Consider the following 21,297-nt stretch of genomic DNA (forward strand, 5'->3'; position numbering starts at 1 on the left):
CATCGAATCTACAAAAGATCAAATTAATTAAGGCAATTGATTGGTGTGGGCTTGATAGATCTACTTTTGACAGAAATTTAAAAAATAAAATGCATCAGAGTAAAATCCATTTTTATTTTAGCATAATCACTACTATGATTGAGTGTAAAAATTCATTTACTTAAAAACTTATTCTGTATAAATTAATATGATTTAAATTAATTAATTAGATAAAATATAAAAACTAAAGATAAAACCTATGAACTAAGATTTATTAATTCAATTAATTAAATTATATCATATCATTTTATACAAAGTGTTTTTAAAAAAGAGTTTGTTGCTTAAAGCACCTCTTTTCATGACAACTTTTATTTTAATACGTATGCAAGGTCAGAATGATGGTATGGTGACAAGGATTTTGATGTTTATCCATTAGGGAATTTTCTAATGGCGATTTTTATTGTGGGGACACGACTAGCATATATATATATATATATATATATATATATATATATGAAGAGCGATCAAGATCCCAATAATTTTGAGGAAATAATAACAATGTCTTCTAGATATTTGTTAGATAATAAAATAAGAAAATTGGTTGAATATTTAAAAAAAAAAATGTTCGACTTGTTTAATCATCGGATATAGAGTTCAAATGTTCCAATGGATTCAAGGAAAAATTACACGTACATTCGGACAAGTGTCACGAATAAAATACATTGAAAATGTTTGTAAATTGTGATTGGGCTAGACTTATTCAAGTATTTTTGGATAGGAAGAGACGACCTTTTCAAGATCTAGTGCCTCCCAATTGGCTGGCGTCCGTGTGATGCGGCGTCTGATTCTCCATAGTGGATAAATATTGAATCTGGCCCACTAATTTTTTTTGGTGGGCCACAATATCTTTTAACTTGGGCCCACGACTTTCTGCCTTTAAAGCAACATAAAGTTTTCCGTGTTTGTTAATGTGAGGCCAACGCCATGCCGCCATGGAAAGGCAATCTTGCTGTTGAACCAATTTGGTGTAGAATTTTTTTTAATCTGAAAAGACATTTTGTGTGACGTGGACAAGGGAATGGTTGCAATTTGCAAATGACACACAATTTGGGTATTTCTTTTGCTTTTATCAGCAGCACTTTGCCGTAGAAGTGATTATATACTTTTTTGTAAGCACTGAAATTTCATCCTGTCGTGCTGCTATTGTTTAATGCGGACTTTTGTTAGTAATGAAGTTGCTGGACCTGTAAAGGCAGTTGATTTGCCACTAGCTGGACAACTTCCACTTAAAAATTAAGCACTTAGAAGTTGGAAGATATGCTAGTGAGGATTTTCAACTTTTCTTTTGATGATTAAAAGTATATTTTAAACACCTTAGTGCTGCTTTCAGATTTGTTATAGAAGATACTACGGGGGAAAATAACAATAAACAAAAGCTGTTTAAAAATAATTAAAGCCAAGATCAAGGTAATAGCCCAATTAGTCAGGCATCACCAAACAATCAGCACTTTTTATGGTTTTGGTTTTTCATTGGTGACAGAAGTTTCTTGTAAACAATGACATCAGAAGCAATCTCCAAAGAATTCAAAGAGATCTATGATGATATCATTATCAAAGCCTAAGCCATATCTCATTTCTGTCCGGGTGCTGGGAATTTCGGGCATAGTAAACATAGCTAGAGTCATTGACAAAACTAAATTAAACTAAATTAAGTATTGAGCAAATGACAATAATCACAGCAATCGGGTCATTTATTTCTTTCTTAATCATAACTAAAGTCTCAATCACAATGATAAATAACAAATGGACGCTAAATGAAAATAAGGAAAATGATAAGTTAATAGGAAGGAAGTTCAGCAAAGTGTAAAACCATGCACACAAAAGCAATTCATTTGGAACTAGCAGTCTTTTATCAGTATCATGCTTACAATTTGATAAATGGAACATTGTGGGAATCATCAACGCCTTCCAGATGCAACGGACTCTGCAGAGAAAAGGTTTTTCACTCGTGAAAGAACTGAATCATGAGCAGGGTCATACGGATGGTCCTTAGAAGGAATCTCCAATATTGCTGGAATTGGCTTGTTGTAGCTGTCAACTAAGAACCTTATCATGTTCGCAACCTGCAGGTAATAGAAAAAGTTCAAGCTTGTATGTGGAGAATTTATCTTACTTGACAATAATATCAGAAGAAAGTATACCGCATCAGTTATAAATAAGTTAATCACTCAGCACCTAGGCAATTTCCAAACTATCAGAGGGGTAATAGCCCAATTTTGCCAAGGCATTTTGAAACTATGCCATGATACAGTAAGATCATATATGATATACTTCATAACTTCATCACATTTGCTGCTTTATAACAAGTTGCGACTATTTAGTTCAAATCAACAAGAGGTGGTCATACACAGAAATCAAAAGTTACCAAGAACTTACGTATTGACTGATTAAAACAATGGCAATGTCTTCCTTTGTTGTAAACTCTTTGAATGCATCTTCAATTGCTTTCACCGTAGTTTCTGAGTAGAAATATGAAAACCATTAGCAAATAAAACCAGCATTAATGAACCAAAAGTTGCAACTATTCATGTGCAATCAGTGAAACATTAATAAGACACATTAATAGTTTCACACTTTCACTAACCAACAATTGCACAAAAACTTCAGTGCTTGAGAACAGACAATCACAAGAAGTCTTGCCTAGTTAACAAAAGCATAGTTTCCATTTAAAGTATTGACAAAAGGTGATCCTCAGTAGGCATTCAAAAGAGAGGAGAAGATTGAAAAAGCCTAGTAAGGTCTCAATTGTTCTCTGTGATTTCTAATAAAAACGCGACTCTTTTTGACCCATTGCCTGACTGAGAATTGAACAAGGTTTTGAAGGGTGTGATCAGGAGCTTTTAAATGAGTTTTCAGAATGTGATTACAGAAACAGTTTTAATAGACCTTGAAGGAACGAGTTTTCAAAACCCTTTCTTATCCAAAACTCTCCTCTTTTTCTTCTTTTATTTGGACTAGGCCAAAATTTCCAATTTAAAAAATGCATACATAAGAACATTTTTTTGGGTAGTACTATAAACTAAAACTTTAAAAGGCCCCAGCATAGTCTATGGCAGGAATAACTGAGACATAATGCCTGTAACAAGATTTAATTTAAGGAAAAATTATTGAGATTATGGCCTTTAAATTCACAGTTCCATGTCAACCTGATTAAGAACCCTCAAGCATCCACCTCAACCTTCATGGGCATGAGCCTTTTATTTTATGGATCACTGCCTAAGTTGGTCATAAGTAATCAAAATCATTTTTCTACCGGGAAGACATTTACCATTTTTAAGTTTTAAAGAGGAAAATACTACACAAACAGAGAAATGTTGAAGAAACCCATTTAAACTCTGGACATATTTATTGGTTGTAACTAAAAAAGTATCTACATTCAAGAATCAAAGAGGCCAGATAGCATACTTGAATCAACAATAAGATAGTTTGTTTTTCTCCGCAAATCAACATTACCCACTCCAGCCAGCAAAAATCCAGTTACAGTATCCTACATAATAAATTCTCATCAGTATGGTCTTCACGAGATGATTTATGATGGAATAAACAAGTAAAGTGAGCATTATGCTTTGAGAGCAAATGCAAGGATCAAATAATGCAAAGACAATGATGCGTATGGAATGATTAAAACATAAATCTTATTTTTATACCTTTTAGGCACCCCCAGAATAAATCATGCAAATTATGTCGATTAGGATACCTCTCTTTGTTAAGGATGTTTGGGTCACAATATGGCACATAACCCACGGCCAGAAGTCACAAGAGCCTGACACACTCATTAACCTTTATTTCATCATGATGCTTGCTCAAGGAGACATATCAGCTCACATAAAGACTATTTTAAATTCAGTTAAGAAAGACAAGCCCAAATCGTTTTCCGCATTAATATAGAATTCAAATTCCATATTTGAACTCATAATAGAAATGTTTATCCTATACGCTCATTCATGTCTAAGAATTTAATGAACATGAGTAACAGCTAACAACCCAGGTCATCATTAGAATGAAACGGGGAAAAAAAAACAAGGAGAATCACAGCACCAGCCTCATTTGTCTGTTCTTAAAATGACTGAAAAGTGAAGTTACACGATCTGATTAAGGCATAACCAGATGAGATCAAAAATTTGCTGGAGTCACAAACATTAGTAGCCCAACAAAGCAAAACCACACCAAACTACATGCAGTATGAATGTATTGTTGAGCTACATTAGATGAACACTTAGAAATAATGAAGTGCCAGCATCAGACATCACAAAGAGGCAGACACGTGACGATCCTCTGGGCAGCCTATTGATTATCTTATATCTATATGACTATATCTTTCAACTCCTATATGCGTGAAAGATGCATTTAAACACAATCGCTTGCAAATGAACAGTAACAACATGATCATATTGCTCCTCCCTTCTCAAATAGAATTGCAAGTCATATTCAAAACTATCATGGTTTGTTCCCTTTCATAACTAACAATACAAGTACAAATTTGTAAACTGATTGTAGAATGAAGTATTTTCAATTACCTCATCTGCAATCATGGCAATAAGGGCCGAACTCTTGGTAGCGATTTGAGCTCTGCCAGCCATTTAAATTTAAATTGATTGAACTGCCAAAGAAAAATCAAAATCAGGAACAACATACAATCTTATGAGTAGCTGAAAACCAATATGATCAAAATATTCCAATCCCCACCTCACTCTCAAATAAACAAAAAAAAAAAAATAGCTAGAGATTTACACAAACAAATTAGAGATGGCATTGGGGCAGGGATCACGATCCCTAGACTCGATCCTAAGTTTTTAGTAATCCTTGAACCCATCCCTACCACCCAAATTGTGGTAATTGGGGTTGGATCGGGGATATCCGGATAATCCCTGATCTGTTCATTTTGGTTCAGTTTAGGTTCGAGTTTTGGATCAGTTTAGATTGAAAATTCGGGTCTAAATTTCAATTTTGGTTGCAATTCAGGTTACAACCTATCCCAAAATTCAATTCTATTTCAAAATGAATCAAATCCCAGCCAGGCAGCCACCTACAATTCCAAAAATCTCAAATACCAGCCCAGCTGAATGATGCAAAAATGAATACAAACTATCAAGCATCCTCAAAAAGTCTTTTTAAACGACATAAGGTAACAAAGAACAAAAGAATATAAATAAATAAATAAAGTGCAGTCAACTACCAAGGCACCAAGCTACTGAAGTTACATCTCCAAATGACAAACATGATTAACAACCCATCTCCATAAACCCATCTCTAAATGACAAACAAATATAATAGATTTAATAATCCATCACCATCAACACTCAAGACAACAACAATTACAATGTTAAGAAACCAAATCAGCAACAATAACAGCCATTATATAAAAGAAGATTGAACAGTTTCAGTGCCCGTCACGCTACTTACCCAAGCCCAAAAGAAGATTGAATTACAAACAGCCATTCATTCACCATCTGGAATCGCATAAATATACCTTACCTTGTGTGGCTGACGACGGCGAACGACGCCGGAGGCTTCGATGGCAGAGACGACAGCAGCTGGAACGAGGAAGCAAATCGAGAACGACTAGAAGTTGCAGAGTGGCACACTTGAACGGAAGTGACGGCAGCGGCAGCGTGGGCGTAGGTGTGTATGAGTGAATGTCACGTTCTCTTCTTTCACGATAGAGAAGATGTCTGGAAACAGAAGGGAAATGGGGAATTAGGGATCGCGTTCTGGGATTTTACCTTAACATAAATGTAGTGACAAAGGCTAACCCGATTGGATTTTTTAATTCGGTTCGGGTTCAATCCGAACCGCAATAAAAATCAATATATATATATATATATATATATGGGTCCGCCTACATTACAAGTAGTGTAACGTACACTCAGCATGTGAAATTTCATCTAACCCCTTATACATTCTGTTATTTATATTTTATTCATAAATATTATAAATTTTTTGAAATGTATAATTTCGTTTAACCCCTTATACACTCAATTTTATTTTATTAAAACCCTAGAGTATGAATTCGTCCCTATAATATTAAATTCTCAAAATAACCTCTATTTAATTAAAAAATATAATTATTGTTAAATGAATTATAATTATAATTATTATTTTATTATAATTATAAATATTTTTTTAATAGATTATTGTTATTAATAAAATAAAATTGAGTGTATAAGGGGTTAAACAAAATTGTATATTTCAAAAAATTTATAATATTTATGAATAAAATATAAATAACAGAAAGTATAAGGGACTAGATGAAATTTCACAGGCTGAGTGTACGTTACACTACATGTAACGTAGGCGGACCCAATATATAATTGTTACTCTAGGGTTTTAATAAAATAAAATTAAGTGTATAAGGGGTTAAACGAAATTATACATTTCAAAAAATTTATAATATTTATGAATAAAATATAAATAACAGAAAGTATAAGGGGCTAGATGAAATTTCACAGGCTGAGTGTACGTTACACTACATGTAACGTAGGCGGACCCATATATATATATATATATATAAATGTTTCAGTTAAAAATTTTAAAATGCGGAAAAATACGAGAAATTTTTTTAATATATATATATTGGTTTTTTCAATTTAAACCCAATCAAGTTTTTAGAGTAAAACTGAATCAAATTAAAAGTGAAATAAATTTTAAGGCCAGGTTGGTTCAATTTGACCCAATCCAAATGCTAGGAAACAAGGGAATCAATACAAGCAAAATGAACCTAAGTAGGATCAAGCTAACAATTAAAATAGTCCATAATATACAAACTCTTCATATAATTCATAATATGCAAAGCCTAGAAAAATTATCGACATGAACGAAAATCACAGTTAGAAAAGTTTTAGGGTTGAATTATTTTTATATTTTCTAATCGACGTCGAAATGATTGAGTTGGAGGCAGAGTGGTCACTGGAGTTGATCATAAAAATTGATGAGAGAAATTTTAAGATTTTTTGTTTACAATTGGCAAGAGAGAGATGGAGGATTCAATCTTGGGTCAAAAAAATATAAGACGGGTAATTTTAGAATTAAAATAGTTTAAGGAAGACATTTTAGAAATTTTATCGTAAATAATTAGATTTTAAAATAATCAAATTCTTGAAAGCTAGTTTGGCCACTTTTTAGTCAATATTTATTTATTAGATTCTTAAGGAATCAATTTTCTAAATAATCTGTCATAAAAAGTGTTTGTCAGTTACCTTTTGAGTGCTTGAAATTGTCAAATAATCACTTATTTGACAATTTAAAGCAATCCCAAAACATGTTCTTAACTCCAAACAGGGCTTGACTCTCGGACGCAGCACAAGTGCTCCTCAAACCGTACTCGTTCGGCTGTAGCCCATACTCACTGGACACGTCTTGGGCAAGAGGCCTAAAGCAAATAAGCTGGTAAGATAAAGCACTTTCGAAGCAGCTTCAGTTGGGCCCAACCAAACAGAGCCTTCAACATTAAGACAATTTCCAAGAATTTTCCCCGACCGGACGTGTTCGGGCCCACGAGTGGCGGCCTTTTATGAATCGGGCTAACGAGTCCAAAGTTCACAATCAAATAAATATATTATTATAATTCAAACAAACAAAGCAATAAATACTTAAAAAATGGCAAAAAAATTGGGGTAATATTTAAAAAAAGCTAAATGAGACATATTTTATAATACCATTTTCAATGCCAATAAGCACAAGATGAATGTTGGATATATAATTTAAAAATAATTTTCCTATTAAATTGGACATTTTAACTCATCGCAATATAATTTTTTGAATGCATGTGTATATCTTGGATATTAATTTTTTATTTTCGTTTTTAAAGATGTATCAAGAAATTGAAGGGAAAAAATATATATATCTATATTATTAGTTTATCGTTAGAAAATAGAATTGGTTCATGAAAGGAAATGATAAATTTGGTAAAGTTTTGAAAGACATTTTTTATTCAATTTTTTAAAATATTAAATCACATAATATAATAGAAACATAGACTTGCTCAAAGTATCATAATTAAATCTTAAATAAAGATTATCATGACTTACTTGGATATATCATGATGAAAGTCTAGTTTGATAATATAAATTTTAAAAAGCGGAAATTTTGTTGTCAAAATATAAATAACAATATTATAAACATTGACTTAAAAAATGAGACATATCAACCACTCAAAAATACTCACTCAAACAGTGTTTTGTTATAAAGAGAATTATTTATTGAACTGTAAAATAGATTAGTAAAAATATTATCATTAAATGGATACAGCGTTTTTCTAATACATTGACTAAAATAGTAAAATAAATTATATATTTTATAGTAAAATAATAATTATAATAATAAAGCTAAAATTTTTTTAATAAAAACCTGTGGCTTTATTTTGACAGCTCTAGCTGGGTCTATTAATCAGTCTATATATAGCAGGTGAAGCGTTAGAGGCGCTCCATTCAATCTTTAATTCTTCCAAAGCCAGCCATTCTCCTCCTCCTTTATCTTCTCCTCTTTCATTAAACTCTCAAAGTTCAGGTGTTTTTCAGGTAACAAAGAAAAAGGAAAATCCCCATCTTGGGCATTGGCTCTGCTTACTCTGTTTCAGTGCTCTGTTTTTTTAAGGCTTTTTATTTGCTTTCCACATGTTGCCCTTTTGATTTTGCTGCCTGAATTTTTCTGGGTATGTTTTAAATTGTCTGTTTAGAGGAAGTATGGCCCTGCATTTGTAGAGATCCTCTGTTTTCTTCTTTGTAGTTTTTGTTCTTTGCCTGCTTTGCTTAATTCTTGTGTGGTTGTTTTGTTTCTAGGTTGTTACTTAAAGTGATGCAGGAGTAGAACAGTTGCAAATCTGGGAGATTTTTATTTGTTCATAGTTTCCCAAATATTTGTTACTTAACTGATTGTTTCGTATTTGTATTTGTTCATAGATTTGCATTTATTCTATCCATGTTAGCATTTATTCTATTTCATGAATAATGGTAATTCTCATTGCAAAAATTGCCTTTGGCCTTCTTGTTGGTTTTTGCGTTATTCCATTAATTTTGGCCATTGCATGAAACTTTAATACCTTTTGGTTCTTGTGCATGCATCATTCTTGTTGGATTTGTTCTTTGATTGAAACACCAAATAATCTTGATCCACTTGTGCTTATAAACTCTTTGTATTTTGTCTGACTAATTCGAATCCTGCAGAATGGGAAGTTCTGAAGGAACCTATGGTGCATACACCTATGAGGAGCTTGAGAGGGAACCTTACTGGCCTTCTGAGAAGCTCCGAATTTCTGTCACTGGGGCAGGTGGTTTTATTGCCTCCCACATTGCTCGGCGTCTGAAGAGTGAAGGCCATTACATTATTGCCTCTGACTGGAAGAAGAATGAGCACATGACTGAGGATATGTTCTGTCATGAATTCCACCTTGTTGACCTTAGGGTCATGGACAATTGCTTGAAAGTTACTAAGGGGGTTGACCATGTGTTTAACCTTGCTGCTGATATGGGTGGTATGGGCTTTATTCAGTCCAACCACTCTGTTATCATGTATAACAATACCATGATCAGCTTCAACATGCTTGAGGCTTCTAGGATCAGTGGAGTAAAGAGGTTTTTCTATGCCTCCAGTGCCTGCATCTATCCCGAATTTAAGCAGCTGGAAACTAACGTAAGCTTGAAGGAGTCTGATGCCTGGCCCGCTGAGGTTTGTTACTTTTTAGTGGTTAACAATTTGGAATCTTCTATTAGTTTTTATTTTTGAATATCGGACACTCTAATGCTTTTCATATTTCCACTTGGATTTTAGCCTCAAGATGCTTATGGCTTGGAGAAGCTTGCAAGTGAGGAGTTGTGTAAGCACTACACGAAAGACTTTGGAATTGAGTGTCGTGTTGGAAGATTCCACAATATTTATGGGCCTTTTGGAACATGGAAAGGTATGTTCTTTTTGTAAATTGAAGTTTACACCTATGGATGTTTTGTCATCTTCTATGTTATATTAAATTGTCGTTATGTGTTCTCATAGGTGGAAGGGAAAAAGCTCCTGCTGCTTTTTGCCGAAAGGCTCTTACTTCAACTGACAAGTTTGAGATGTGGGGAGATGGACTTCAAACTCGATCTTTCACCTTCATTGATGAATGTGTTGAAGGTGTGCTCAGGTTAGCAATTGCTGGTTTTGTTGCTAATCTGTCCGAAGCTCACATTTTCTTTGTTGAGGTTTCTCGGTGTCCTGCAGTAGGGGATCGTATTGATTGTAGTGTTTCCCTGTCTGAAAAATTCCTCTAGGTTTGTTGAGTTTTAGAGATCAACACAATGTTGAACTGCATGAGTTGACTCAGATTTATGTATGATGCAAACGTGGTAAAATATTCTCTAAATGTGTTAAAAAGGCAAGTGTCTTCTAGATTGCTTTCTTGGTGGTTAGAGACCGGAGTGTGGAGGATGGCCATGTTTCTTAAATTATCTCATGAACCACAACTTGGAAGTCGTGGGAAATAAATAATTCTTTCTCAATGAGAAAGGAAAGAGGCTTTAATGTGTTGTCTTTTTTGTGTAAAATGTTGTAGCTAGGAATTGTGATTAGTACGTTACACTGTACTAGCCTAACATGGAGACCATAATAACGTATATCTATTTTGTGTTTTAACATGAGATTCAAATTGAAATCAGATTGTTTGACTACTGTCTCATTTTGGAGTTTCTGTTTCAGCTCCTGTAATTGATGTACTATTTTGAATTTAATATCTGTAGATTGACGAAGTCAGACTTCCGTGAGCCAGTGAACATTGGTAGTGATGAGATGGTTAGCATGAATGAGATGGCTGAGATTGTTCTTAGCTTTGAGGACAAGAAGCTACCTATCCACCACATTCCTGGCCCTGAGGGTGTCCGCGGTCGTAATTCAGACAACACACTGATCAAAGAGAAGCTTGGTTGGGCACCATCAATGAAGTTGAAGGTACCGAATTAATGAATTCTCCTCGTCTTGGTAGCAAATTGCTTTGTTGCTTCTAGTTCAGCATAATTTTGGTTACTTCTACACAGTAGAATATTAATGTGGGAAGTTTTTTGGTCTACAAGAATTAAGAACTAAATACTCTTGTCTCTTTGTCATTTTGGATCGGTCACATCATTTAGCATTGCATCTTCCTATTTTCTTACCGCTGCAAAATCCTATTATTCTGTAGGATGGGCTGAGAATTACATATTTCTGGATCAAGGAACAGATTGAGAAGGAGAAGACTCAAGGTATTGACCTATCTGTTTATGGATCATCGAAGGTGGTAGGAACTCAAGCTCCAGTTCAGTTAGGCTCACTTCGTGCTGCTGATGGCAAAGAATGAAGTGGTTGAGCCTCTTGTAGTTGCCCTCAGAAAAGCCATGTTTTATTATGCTATTTCTAGCAATCATAATTCCATGTTGTCTTATGATATAAAGCTATCACTATGAGTTAAAAATTTACTTGTGTGGAGATTTAGGAACGCTTCGAGTTTGGACCATTCTTCAAATTGGTTTCTAGTCTGTACTATGCTGAAGTGTCTGGGAGAAGCTTTTGCACTCACATTGTATTTTACCTAGCTTTTCAGTGGAGGCTGCTACAGTAGGATGATATAAGAGCATTTCCCTTTTGTGTATTATTTGTCGGTTTGAAATAAAAATAATTTCAATTTTATTTCCAAGTTGTTTCTGAATTTATTTGTCGGTTTGAAATAAAAATAATTTCAATTTTATTTCCAAGTTGTTTCTGAATTTTCTTTAGCCGATGTGATCTGCTTATGTTTTGGTTGCTCACAGTGGGTTTCTTATAAAACACAGTAACTGTCATTTTAATTCTGGATATCATACATATAAGCTGATTTTTACTCAGCACATGGCACAGCATGGTTGAAAAGTTATATTTGGTGATGATTGATAGTTACAATTAATAAAGCGTAAGTTGTCTCTGATAGCTGGTTATATGATAGAACTTAGAAGCTTTTCGCTTATCTTGCATCATATAGTGAACAGGGAAATACCTGCTTATCTTGATTGATGGTTGGCCTCTTGATCCTGTGGTCCCTTGATGGTAATGGATTATACTGCAAATATTTTAGATGTGTTTAGTGACTCACTGGAATCACATCCGTCATCAGTTTTAATTTCTCCACTGAGACCTGCTGCACATTGTTAGAGTCGTGCATAAATTCATCATAATGGATATTCTCTCATGATATTCCCAGACAGTGGTGTTACTCCTCTCTTATCTTCATTCTGCATTCCTTGGTTTTGATTTGCAAATGTGGAAGCTAAGTGGGGTTTGTTCCAGAATTGATATTAGCTTCCATCCTTTAGGCTTTGCTCAATTGCCATTGTTTCAAGCTGGTGATGGTACCACTACCTTATGCTTATAGTCGGCGTGCATTTATCATACATTTTAGTGATTCTTCCTGTTTAAAAGGTGATTTTAAACTATTTAGAAGCGCTTTTATTTAGCTTTGTATGCCAAACACAGTTGGTTTATGATACTCCTACTCGTAGGCTTTGCTGAAGTTGAGTTGCGTACACTGAATTCATCATACATTTTAGTGATTCTTCCTCTTAAAAAAGCAATTTTAAACTATCTAGAAGTGCTTTTATTTAGTTTTGCATGCCAAACACAGCTGGATCTATGATACTCAACTCATTCGAGTGCTTTTGAGCTTTTTCTGTCCTCGTCTATGGGGAAAAAAGTGCTTTTGGGGCCTTTTAAGTTTTTTCTGCATACCTCATACAAGGTGATATTTCAAGTATAGTGCCACTAATTAATGTGGCATAATTCTTGATGGTGAAAGTTGATGACGATTGGATTTGGATTTCAGATTCTATGGCTCAAATTGCAGGGGGATCCCGGGATGGCATCTAACGTGGCTGAATTTATAAAAGGCTCAAATTGAGAAAAACATGGCAACCCCATCTTCTTACGTGGCCCAAAAAATAGCTGTAAAAAAGTACCAAATGTAGTAACATACACGCACTTTTGTTTATTGCCACCACTTTTTAAAGACTTCGATGGCGACTCAGCGTGCGACGATTGGCTTCTGGCCACCGAGCGGTGGGGGCTTGCTTACTAGCAAGTTGCTCCTTTCCTAAAAGCCTTTTCGTATTCAGCTTTGGTGTGACGTTATGGGGCATGTGGCACATGGTGAGCCCTCTAATGTTTTGTCATTGTAATTCTAACAATTAGTGGAGATGTATTTGGTATTTTTATTAAAATTCTGATCAAGAGCACGTCTATATAAGGGATGGCAATAGACATAATCCGCAGTGGGTTTGGTATTGTCAAACTCATTCTTACACAAAATTTAAATTATTAAATCCACCTGCAACCTATTGTGAATTTTAATTTTTTTAAAAAAAGGCACCCGCTGCAGGTTTTGACAATTACCAAATTCGTGATGGTAACTAACTGATTTTTTGTGAGTTTTCACATTTAAAATTACAAAAGTTCAATATGTAAATTTTTAATAATGATTTAGAATTCCACATAACATACTCAATTCTAAATTTAATCAAAATAAATAGAAAATTAAAATTTCAACATCAATCCAACACAAATTCTCAAATTTAAGTATAAAATACACAAATCCATAAAAAAATCATAAATTAGTATCTCAACACAACAATTATCATTTCATATTATCATTAAACACAAGATCTAAGAGAAAATCTTGATTTTATTCACCACCATTAGCACCCATCTAACATGATTCCTACAATAATGATTAAAATTAATATTTTCTAAAGAATAATACATTTTAGATACTAATATGAAGAACAAAATTGTAATAATGAAATAATCCATGCATTAAGTTAAAGAATAATAGTCCAGACAAAATTATAATAAGTAAAATTACAATATGTATATAATAGTTTATGCATTAAGTTAACAAAAATTCAATCAGAATTACAATAAGTATATTTTTAGATTTAAATATTTTTCTATTAAAATTAAATTAAAAATAATTAAAAAATCTACGGGTTACCGAATATCCATGCAGGTATCCGTCGGATATTTGGCTAATATTAAATCCACTCGCAACCTAGTGCGGGTTTCAATTTATAACACCAAATATGTCTGCAACCCACAAAATTACTTGCAACGGTCGAGTTTTGGTGGGTGGGTTTAGACAGATTTACGGGTTTACGAATACCATTGTCATCCCTAGTCTATACCATTTAAAATATTAATTCGAGGTTCTATAATGACTTAAAATATTTTTTTAATGTCATTGTGTTACAAAACTCTGAATTCACGTTTTAAAATATACGGAAATCTGTTTTTGAGAAAGACTCATTTTTCCAAAGAGTTCATGTTAATGTTGAACATTCAAGGTTCAAATTTTTATAGGATGTTTAAGATCACATGGTCTTGTTTGCAAGGGCATTGGCTTTATCTTTGCATAAGGCACCGTTGAGAAACAACAAAAAGCTTGTGGGGCAATGATTGTGAAGGAATCTTACTACAAACACGGTGACCGCATCCTTCGACAAGAGTAGTGATTATGTTTTCCTTCTTGTTCATGTGTCGAGGGTTGTGGGCACGACTGTTTTAACCTATTCAATTATGTTAAATAAATCCTAAGTTCTGTTTCTGCCAGTGAGCTTTTCGGAACCTGAAGATCAACTCTTTTGACCATTCGGAGATCAGCCTTAGGAATGTTCGCGAATCGAATTTTACGGATTGGACATCAATCCATATCCGATCCACGAATTTATGAATTATAAAATTTTAATCCAATCCAATCTACAGATTAGTGAAACTCAATCCAAATCCAATCCATATGCATGCGGATCGGATGCGGATTTGATCCAATCCATATCCAATCTACCATTTGGTAGATTGATTTGCGAATTAAATTTTTTTGATTTTTTCCAATCCACAAAGTAATTAAATTTAAAAATCTAATATAAAAATAATTTATTAAATTAAAAAAAAAACTAATGTAAAAATGATTTTACTACCAATAAAATTTAAAATTGAACAAGATTTAAATAAATTAATTGTTTAAATAAATCTAGAATAATACATTTAAAATTTCAAAATATAACACACTGAAAAAAAATTTCATTTGTTTAGATCAATACATGAAAATTAACTAAAATTATGAATTTAAATGTTGAAACTTGAGAGTTTGCATATAACAGGAAGAAATTAAAAAACTTGAAGAGTTTGAAAAGAAAGTAACAAATTAAACTTAATTATCTCAAGTGGTGAAGTGAAACAGTGATTAGGGATGGCAATGGGGAGGGGAGGGGAGGGGACCAATCTCCCCATACCCATCCCCGATATTTTGTTATGTCCCCGTCCCCTCCCCGTCCCCGTCAGAATTACTTAAGTGAATCCCCATCCCCTCCCCGAATACTAACAGGGGATCCCCGAGGGTCCCCGGTCCCCGAATAATTAATAGTCTAATACATTTTTTTTTTTGATTTTAAATTAATCATATTAAAATAAAAAATTCAGATAAAAATAAAGTTCAAAATATATCTTGCATTAATATTGATCCATTTCAAAGTCACATTCAAAAATATAAATTATTAAAATAATTATCTTTGTCAATGACTCAATCTTCATAATCCTACAATAAAAAGAAAAAAAATTATTTTTATATCGACAATAAAATAAATGTAGATACTTAATTAATATTTTTAATAAAACTATTTACCTCCTGCTCCTCCAGTTCTTCCTCGAGAAATGTGGCAAATTGAGAGCTAACCTCAGATTTCAAACCTAAAACAATGAAAATGATATAAGTAACGTAACTTATAAGCGCAAATATTAATAACTGTATAATATAATTACAATGTAAAATAAACTCATACTGCTATTGTAAGCTCGTAACCAACTTTGACAGCATATTAAGGCCTCCAATGTGCTTGGATGAAGTTTGTTACGGTGTGAGCTCACAACTCTACCACCGGTGCTAAAAGCTGATTCAGAAGCAACTGTTGTAATTGGAATTGCCAAAATATCTCTAGCAATTCGAGCTAATGTAGGATACGAATTAGGATTAGAACTGTTGTAAATTATAATTAGGCAGCTCTCTCCTGTATCATTGTGGTTTGGATTAAAAATTTAAGACTTTAATTAGTTAATTAAGTTTAAAAGTTTAATAATATAACTATTTTAATATTTATTATTTTTAACAATATTTATAATTTTGTTATTTATTTATTAGTAATTTTAAAAATAAAAATAAAATTAAAAATTAAAATGGGGAAATGGGTAGGGGATGCGGATTCCACCTCATCCCCGTCCCCTCCCCGAATAAAAAATTGGGTAAAAAATTTTCCCCGTCCCCTCCCCGAATAAAAAATTGGGTATAAAATTATCCCCGTACCCTCCCCGAATGGGGAAAATCCCCGAGGGTACCCGTCCCCGTGGGGATTTTTGCCATCCCTAACAGTGATGGCTTGTGTGTGCGGTGGGGTAGAGATTTGGTGTTACATGCCAAAATCTTTCGTTTGGCTTAGGGTTTTTGTTTTGCTTTAGAATTTTTAATGTTTAGGGAACTATATTTTCTTATTTAATTGTTTAAATATTTAATTATTTTTATTTTATATTGTTATCGAATAAGATATAATATTATGTTAATTTAGCCATACTTTAATTTATTTATTTATTAATAAGTAGCATTGCTACATTAATGAGTTTTATTTTTTAATTAAATAAATATTTTTTTTATGGATTCACGAATTTTTGTGAATTTACAGAAGTAAATTCATATCCAATCCATCGACTGCTGATTTTTAAATTTTAAATCCAATCCAATCCACCAATCCACGGATTGGATTTTTATGGATCAGACGGATTGAATTGATCGGATTGGATTATGAACACTCCTAATAAGCTTACAAGAAAGGGTTTATGCAAAAAATATCACCCTTGTTCTGAACATTAATAGGCTTTCAGTATCTGAAATCCATCCAAGATGCTTCTTATCTACCATTCTAATCCGAAAACACTAACAGTAAAAAGCTTAAATGTACCGCATACACATAAAGGTCCCAAATTGCATCATAGATGATACATAGAAATATGGTATCACGTAACAGCATTAGTATAAGCTGATGCTTCATTGTAAAATTCATGTGTTCATATTTGCCTGTAAGGGGTACGTATGAACATAAATCTACGGGTAACATGTAAAACCTCGTAAGGTCAAGCTCTGGTAACCATAGAACCAGGCAATACCGACCTTCCCTCAATTTTCAAAATCATGATAAACGGGGTTGGCATCAAGCTGCTCTGCAAATTTCTCCAGAATGTCCTTCACGTGTTCCCTAAACTCATCCTCCGTTTCCACAACATTCTTACTGTTATCAGTATCTGCAAATACAGCATCATAAAGAAGAACCACTGCTTCATTGGCTTCTGAAGGTGGCAAGCCAATATCTTTCCAATTTTTCTCAAGGAAACCCCTGATTATAGTTGTACTCATTCGATCACCCTCCAAGTTTTTCTTTTCCTTTAGCATCTTCTCAATGACACCATTCAGTTGCAATTCATCTGCCAAAAGCTGCAATATTCCATTGAGAGGTTATTAGTATTAATAAAAAGAGGAATCAGGACTAGAAATGTTAGAAACTTTTCATAGTACTCTTATGGCAGCTAGAATTAACTTCTGACATCTCAAAAGTCCTGAATGATGTCCAAGTATCCATGACGGCCAATGCTCTTTAAAAAGATTGCACATTCTCAAAACTAGAAAGAATCTTGAAACCAAAGTAATATCAACTAGTATATGTCAAATGACTTTAACTGATTATCTCGAATTGTCAGTGTTCCAATAGCCATAACGAATAATTTTAAATCATTCTTGACACATACTGCAGTAATTTTTTTTTGGTTAAAAATATTCCAGTTGACAGTATATCATTCATTTCTTCAATTCATAATAATAAAAAATTGTTATTTAGTGAACCAGAATTAGTCACTGTGAGCAAACATAAATCAATGTGGAAGAACAAATGTGCAATTGTATCAATCTAACATGGGGTCCAATTTCAGTATCATAGAAATTCAAAGAATCATTCTTCATGATTTCTCATCACTCTTACGAGAGTACCAAAACAAGAGAATGATTAATGACACAGGAAAACAAGATGCTGAATTACCATTCGAAGCTTGGAACCATTAATGATCTTGATGTTCTGAATGATGATGATATGCTTCTCAGCCAATGCATCAGCGATATCTTGTAGCACTTGCTGCAGTAATTCAGCGAATTGTGCTTGGCCCAACTCTTCCTCCCCTTCAGCTCCATGTTTCTTCAAGATGTCATTTAGCTGAGGAAATTCTGTCGAATTGACAATTTGCATATCAATTATATTAACTTAAGAACAGTTCTAAGTGATTGATGAAAATAAATTACGCTTTAGCGCAGGATCAAGGATTTGGTGATGGTCGTGCTTCTAGGAATTACAAAAGAAAACGTGGAATACAAAAACTGATGCAACTCCTACAACCTTAACAAGGAAATCCACTCCACTACCATCACCAAAAGCTTAAGAGTGTTCTCACTTGTGTCAAATATTGAATAGTTATTGTCCCTCGAATCAAACTTTTAGCATTTCTACTACCCATCCCTACCCAACAACCCTAACGGGAGTTTAACTTGATCCAAGATCTCTCGTACATCCCCAGGAACCTTACAAGCAAACATAGAAGATAGAACCCACTTTTTGGCAGGGCTTTTCTGAAATAGGAAAGGGAAAACATCTACACCCATTATAAAAAGGGCAACTATCAAATTTATCACCGAAAGTAGATCCTAACCAAATGATGCATTATTCCATAGCATCCCGTATTCAAGAGGTCTATAGTTGATGTTTGCTAAACAAAAATCTTGAATGATATCAAGGAGCTCATAAACAAGGTGCGCAAAAGTAAGCAATATTGAAAAAAAAAAAATTTGGCACTTTCTCGTAGCATTAACTTCTTGTTAGGTTCCACCAACAACTTGTTGATACATAGACAAGAGTTTAAAAAGAAAAAAGAAAACTTAATTTTGCAGTTGGAACTAACTACATTATAACAAGAACATTTGATCAAATTACTCATATATCAGTATAAGATGTCAATGCGTATGTGAACCTGATCTGCATACAAGCAAAGCGAGAACCCTAGCACATCCAATATATGTACATCACAATTCAGAATGAAAAGGAAATGAACCTGAAAACGGAGGGACACCCAATTCAACTCCCATATGACCAAGCGCATTGCTTATCTCGCCTTTGCAAACCTTGCCCTTATCTTCAGTATCCAGATCAGTGAACAGATTTTCGGCTAACATGGCGAAATCATCTTCATCCTCCAAAAACAACTTCAGTGTGTTCCCATCCAATACGGACACCACTAGCGGATCATCTAAATTTAAAACCCGCATGGGAAACAACGTTACACATTCACAGCAAGTTTTAAAATCAATCAAAATTTAGAAATTTTTTAGTATTACTTCAACTGAACCAAATAAAGTTTAGCAGCAAAAAAACTCATACCTTTGAGTTCATCGGCGATGGCAGTGATGTAATCTGAGGCTAGCCTGGAGGCGTGATCTCTATCAAAATCCTTGATTCTGAAAGTGACGTCATTGTCGGAGCCGGCAATATGTTTTAGAGCGGTTGACTTGAGGTTTTGAGGCAATGAGAGGCCGAAAAGAGAGGAAGATGCTTCGTTTTCAGCGAAATCGAGGAGCTGAGCTCCAGTGACGGTGCTGCCGTCGGAGATGGGGAGGGCGAGGGGATGAGAGAGTGATCGGAGCTGGGTCCCGTCGACGACCGTTAAGCCTCCGGCGGACATTTTGAGTGTTTGATTTTAGAGTTTGAATGGGTCTGTGTTTTTGAGGTTTTAAGACAAGAAACACGACTAAGAAATTGAACCAGTCTTGTCTGAAGGTAGACTTTATTTGTTGGGAGCTGCTAAGTTACATTGGCCGTAACTTACAGCTCACCTAGAATTAATTTTCCACAGCCCTGAATTGTTTGAGCAGCAATAATTAAAGGCTTAAAGAAACTAATTTTTGGGTGGATGTATGTTACAGCTAATGTAACATATGAAACTCCTTATTTGATTTGACACCTAAATTTTTCATTAACTTTCCAAAAATACCATTTATTTTTAAATAATAATAATATTTCTATTTTCAATTTTTTAACAAGGATAGAAGCACTATTTATACATTTTAAAAAAATAATTATGGATATGTCTGGATGATGTATTTATTATTATTATTTCTTTGGAATACATTCTTTTTTTTTTTTTAAATTCGGATACATTCAAATATAAGTAAATGAAAACTTATTATTTGATATTTATATTCTTTGAAAAAGATTTCAAGTTAAATAACTTGAAAAATTAAATAGAGGCAACTGAATAACATAAAAATAAAAATAATTTTAATTTTTAGCTAGTTATATTCGGTGTAACTTTTTCAATAGAGTTTATTTATGTTGAGCTTTTACAAGTTGAGTTTTATAAGAAATTATTTGGTTATTACTGAAAACTTTTATTAAAATTTGCACAATTAATTTAATAGACAAGTTTTTAAGGTTATGTTATGAATAAAATAAAATAAGATTGCAAAATAAATAAAAGACATTTAAGATGAAAGCTCTCAAATCTTTATTCCCAAAAAACTCAAATTTTAAACTTTTTCTAATAAAGATAAAATAGTTTATTTGATCAATTAAAAAAAACTTATTTAATCTTAAAAGCTCGGCTCAAAATACAACTAGTTAATACCAAAAATTTTAAAAGAGAACTTTAAGGATCAAATAAGTACTTTTGTCCATTGAATAAGACATACTACGTATGCACTTAATTACTTATAAAAAAAAGGTTAAAATTTAAGAATAAAACTATCATATATGTTATTTATTTAGAGAAATAATACTTTTAAGTTTCTTTAATTGACAGGACAAATGTTTTCTTTATGTAAAAATTGATACACTAAAAACTTTATGCAAGGGCTAATTTTGACAGTTAAAGATTAAATAACCTATTTAATGCTTGAAATATATAATAAGTTTTGTAGATGTAGAAAAATGATTAGAATCATCAAATATAAGGCAGCAAGAAGACCCAAAATAAAAAATTATATACAAGGGCAAAAAGTAAAAGAAAGCTTGCGTACACTGTACAGTTTAGGCGTGGAAACCGCGGATTTGGTGGGGCCAATGGGGTTACGTCTAGTGGGACCCGTTAAATAGATTTATCGCGTTTGCCGTTCGGGCGTTTACGCGTTTACGACAAATACAGAGTTGATTTTCTTTTATT

The 21,297-nt window shown here is 33.4% G+C and overlaps 3 protein-coding genes across 6 annotated transcripts; 1 reads left to right on the plus strand and 2 right to left on the minus strand.

The window, feature by feature from the left end:
• Positions 1 to 1,709: 1,709 nt before the first annotated feature.
• Positions 1,710 to 5,820, minus strand: LOC102614701 (V-type proton ATPase subunit F). Of its 3 annotated transcripts, XM_052442464.1 has the most exons (6): positions 5,793 to 5,820; positions 5,515 to 5,711; positions 4,557 to 4,639; positions 3,445 to 3,526; positions 2,416 to 2,498; positions 1,710 to 2,102 (listed from the first exon to the last, which is right to left on the minus strand). In XM_052442464.1, exons 3-6 carry the CDS (start codon positions 4,617 to 4,619, stop codon positions 1,938 to 1,940), a joined length of 393 nt encoding a protein of 130 aa, XP_052298424.1. In that variant the 5' UTR covers positions 4,620 to 4,639; positions 5,515 to 5,711; positions 5,793 to 5,820; the 3' UTR covers positions 1,710 to 1,937. The 3 variants fall into 3 exon arrangements, with proteins under 3 accessions (XP_052298424.1, XP_052298423.1, XP_006471674.2); XM_052442463.1 differs by lacking the exon at positions 5,793 to 5,820 and having other exon boundaries at positions 5,510 to 5,780; XM_006471611.4 differs by lacking the exon at positions 5,793 to 5,820 and having other exon boundaries at positions 5,515 to 5,778.
• Positions 5,821 to 8,391: 2,571 nt separating this feature from the next.
• Positions 8,392 to 11,670, plus strand: LOC102614415 (GDP-mannose 3,5-epimerase 1). 2 transcript variants are annotated; one of them, XM_006471610.3, is made up of 6 exons: positions 8,392 to 8,555; positions 9,201 to 9,702; positions 9,805 to 9,934; positions 10,024 to 10,156; positions 10,749 to 10,956; positions 11,186 to 11,670. In XM_006471610.3, the coding sequence occupies exons 2-6, from the start codon at positions 9,202 to 9,204 to the stop codon at positions 11,339 to 11,341; spliced, it is 1,128 nt and encodes a 375-aa protein (XP_006471673.2). In that variant the 5' UTR covers positions 8,392 to 8,555; position 9,201; the 3' UTR covers positions 11,342 to 11,670. The 2 variants fall into 2 exon arrangements, with proteins under 2 accessions (XP_006471673.2, XP_052298109.1); XM_052442149.1 differs by lacking the exon at positions 8,392 to 8,555 and adding an exon at positions 8,559 to 8,689.
• Positions 11,671 to 16,929: 5,259 nt separating this feature from the next.
• LOC102614133 (uncharacterized) lies at positions 16,930 to 19,911 on the minus strand. The gene is made up of 4 exons (XM_006471609.4): positions 19,521 to 19,911; positions 19,195 to 19,389; positions 18,135 to 18,316; positions 16,930 to 17,536 (listed from the first exon to the last, which is right to left on the minus strand). The coding sequence occupies exons 1-4, from the start codon at positions 19,819 to 19,821 to the stop codon at positions 17,222 to 17,224; spliced, it is 993 nt and encodes a 330-aa protein (XP_006471672.2). The 5' UTR covers positions 19,822 to 19,911; the 3' UTR covers positions 16,930 to 17,221.
• Positions 19,912 to 21,297: the final 1,386 nt, after the last annotated feature.

The sequence above is a fragment of the Citrus sinensis genome, chromosome 5 (genome assembly GCF_022201045.2).
Source record: "Citrus sinensis cultivar Valencia sweet orange chromosome 5, DVS_A1.0, whole genome shotgun sequence".
Classification (NCBI taxonomy): Eukaryota; Viridiplantae; Streptophyta; class Magnoliopsida; order Sapindales; family Rutaceae; genus Citrus; species Citrus sinensis.

Excerpts from the sequence above, each read along its gene's own strand:
- LOC102614701 (XM_052442464.1), bottom strand. The coding sequence starts at position 4,619 with ATGGCTGGCAGAGCTCAAATCGCTACCAAGAGTTCGGCCCTTATTGCC. Across the intron at positions 3,527-4,556 it reads TTGCCATGATTGCAGATGAG|GATACTGTAACTGGATTTTT; the intron begins GTAATTGAAAAT and ends TTTATTATGTAG. Across the intron at positions 2,499-3,444 it reads CTATCTTATTGTTGATTCAA|AAACTACGGTGAAAGCAATT; the intron begins GTATGCTATCTG and ends ATTTCTACTCAG.
- LOC102614415 (XM_006471610.3), top strand. The coding sequence starts at position 9,202 with ATGGGAAGTTCTGAAGGAACCTATGGTGCATACACCTATGAGGAGCTT. Across the intron at positions 10,157-10,748 it reads TGTGTTGAAGGTGTGCTCAG|ATTGACGAAGTCAGACTTCC; the intron begins GTTAGCAATTGC and ends TAATATCTGTAG. Across the intron at positions 10,957-11,185 it reads CACCATCAATGAAGTTGAAG|GATGGGCTGAGAATTACATA; the intron begins GTACCGAATTAA and ends ATTATTCTGTAG.
- LOC102614133 (XM_006471609.4), bottom strand. The coding sequence starts at position 19,821 with ATGTCCGCCGGAGGCTTAACGGTCGTCGACGGGACCCAGCTCCGATCA. Across the intron at positions 19,390-19,520 it reads CATCGCCGATGAACTCAAAG|ATGATCCGCTAGTGGTGTCC; the intron begins GTATGAGTTTTT and ends TTTTAAATTTAG. Across the intron at positions 17,537-18,134 it reads ATGGTTCCAAGCTTCGAATG|CTTTTGGCAGATGAATTGCA; the intron begins GTAATTCAGCAT and ends GGAATATTGCAG.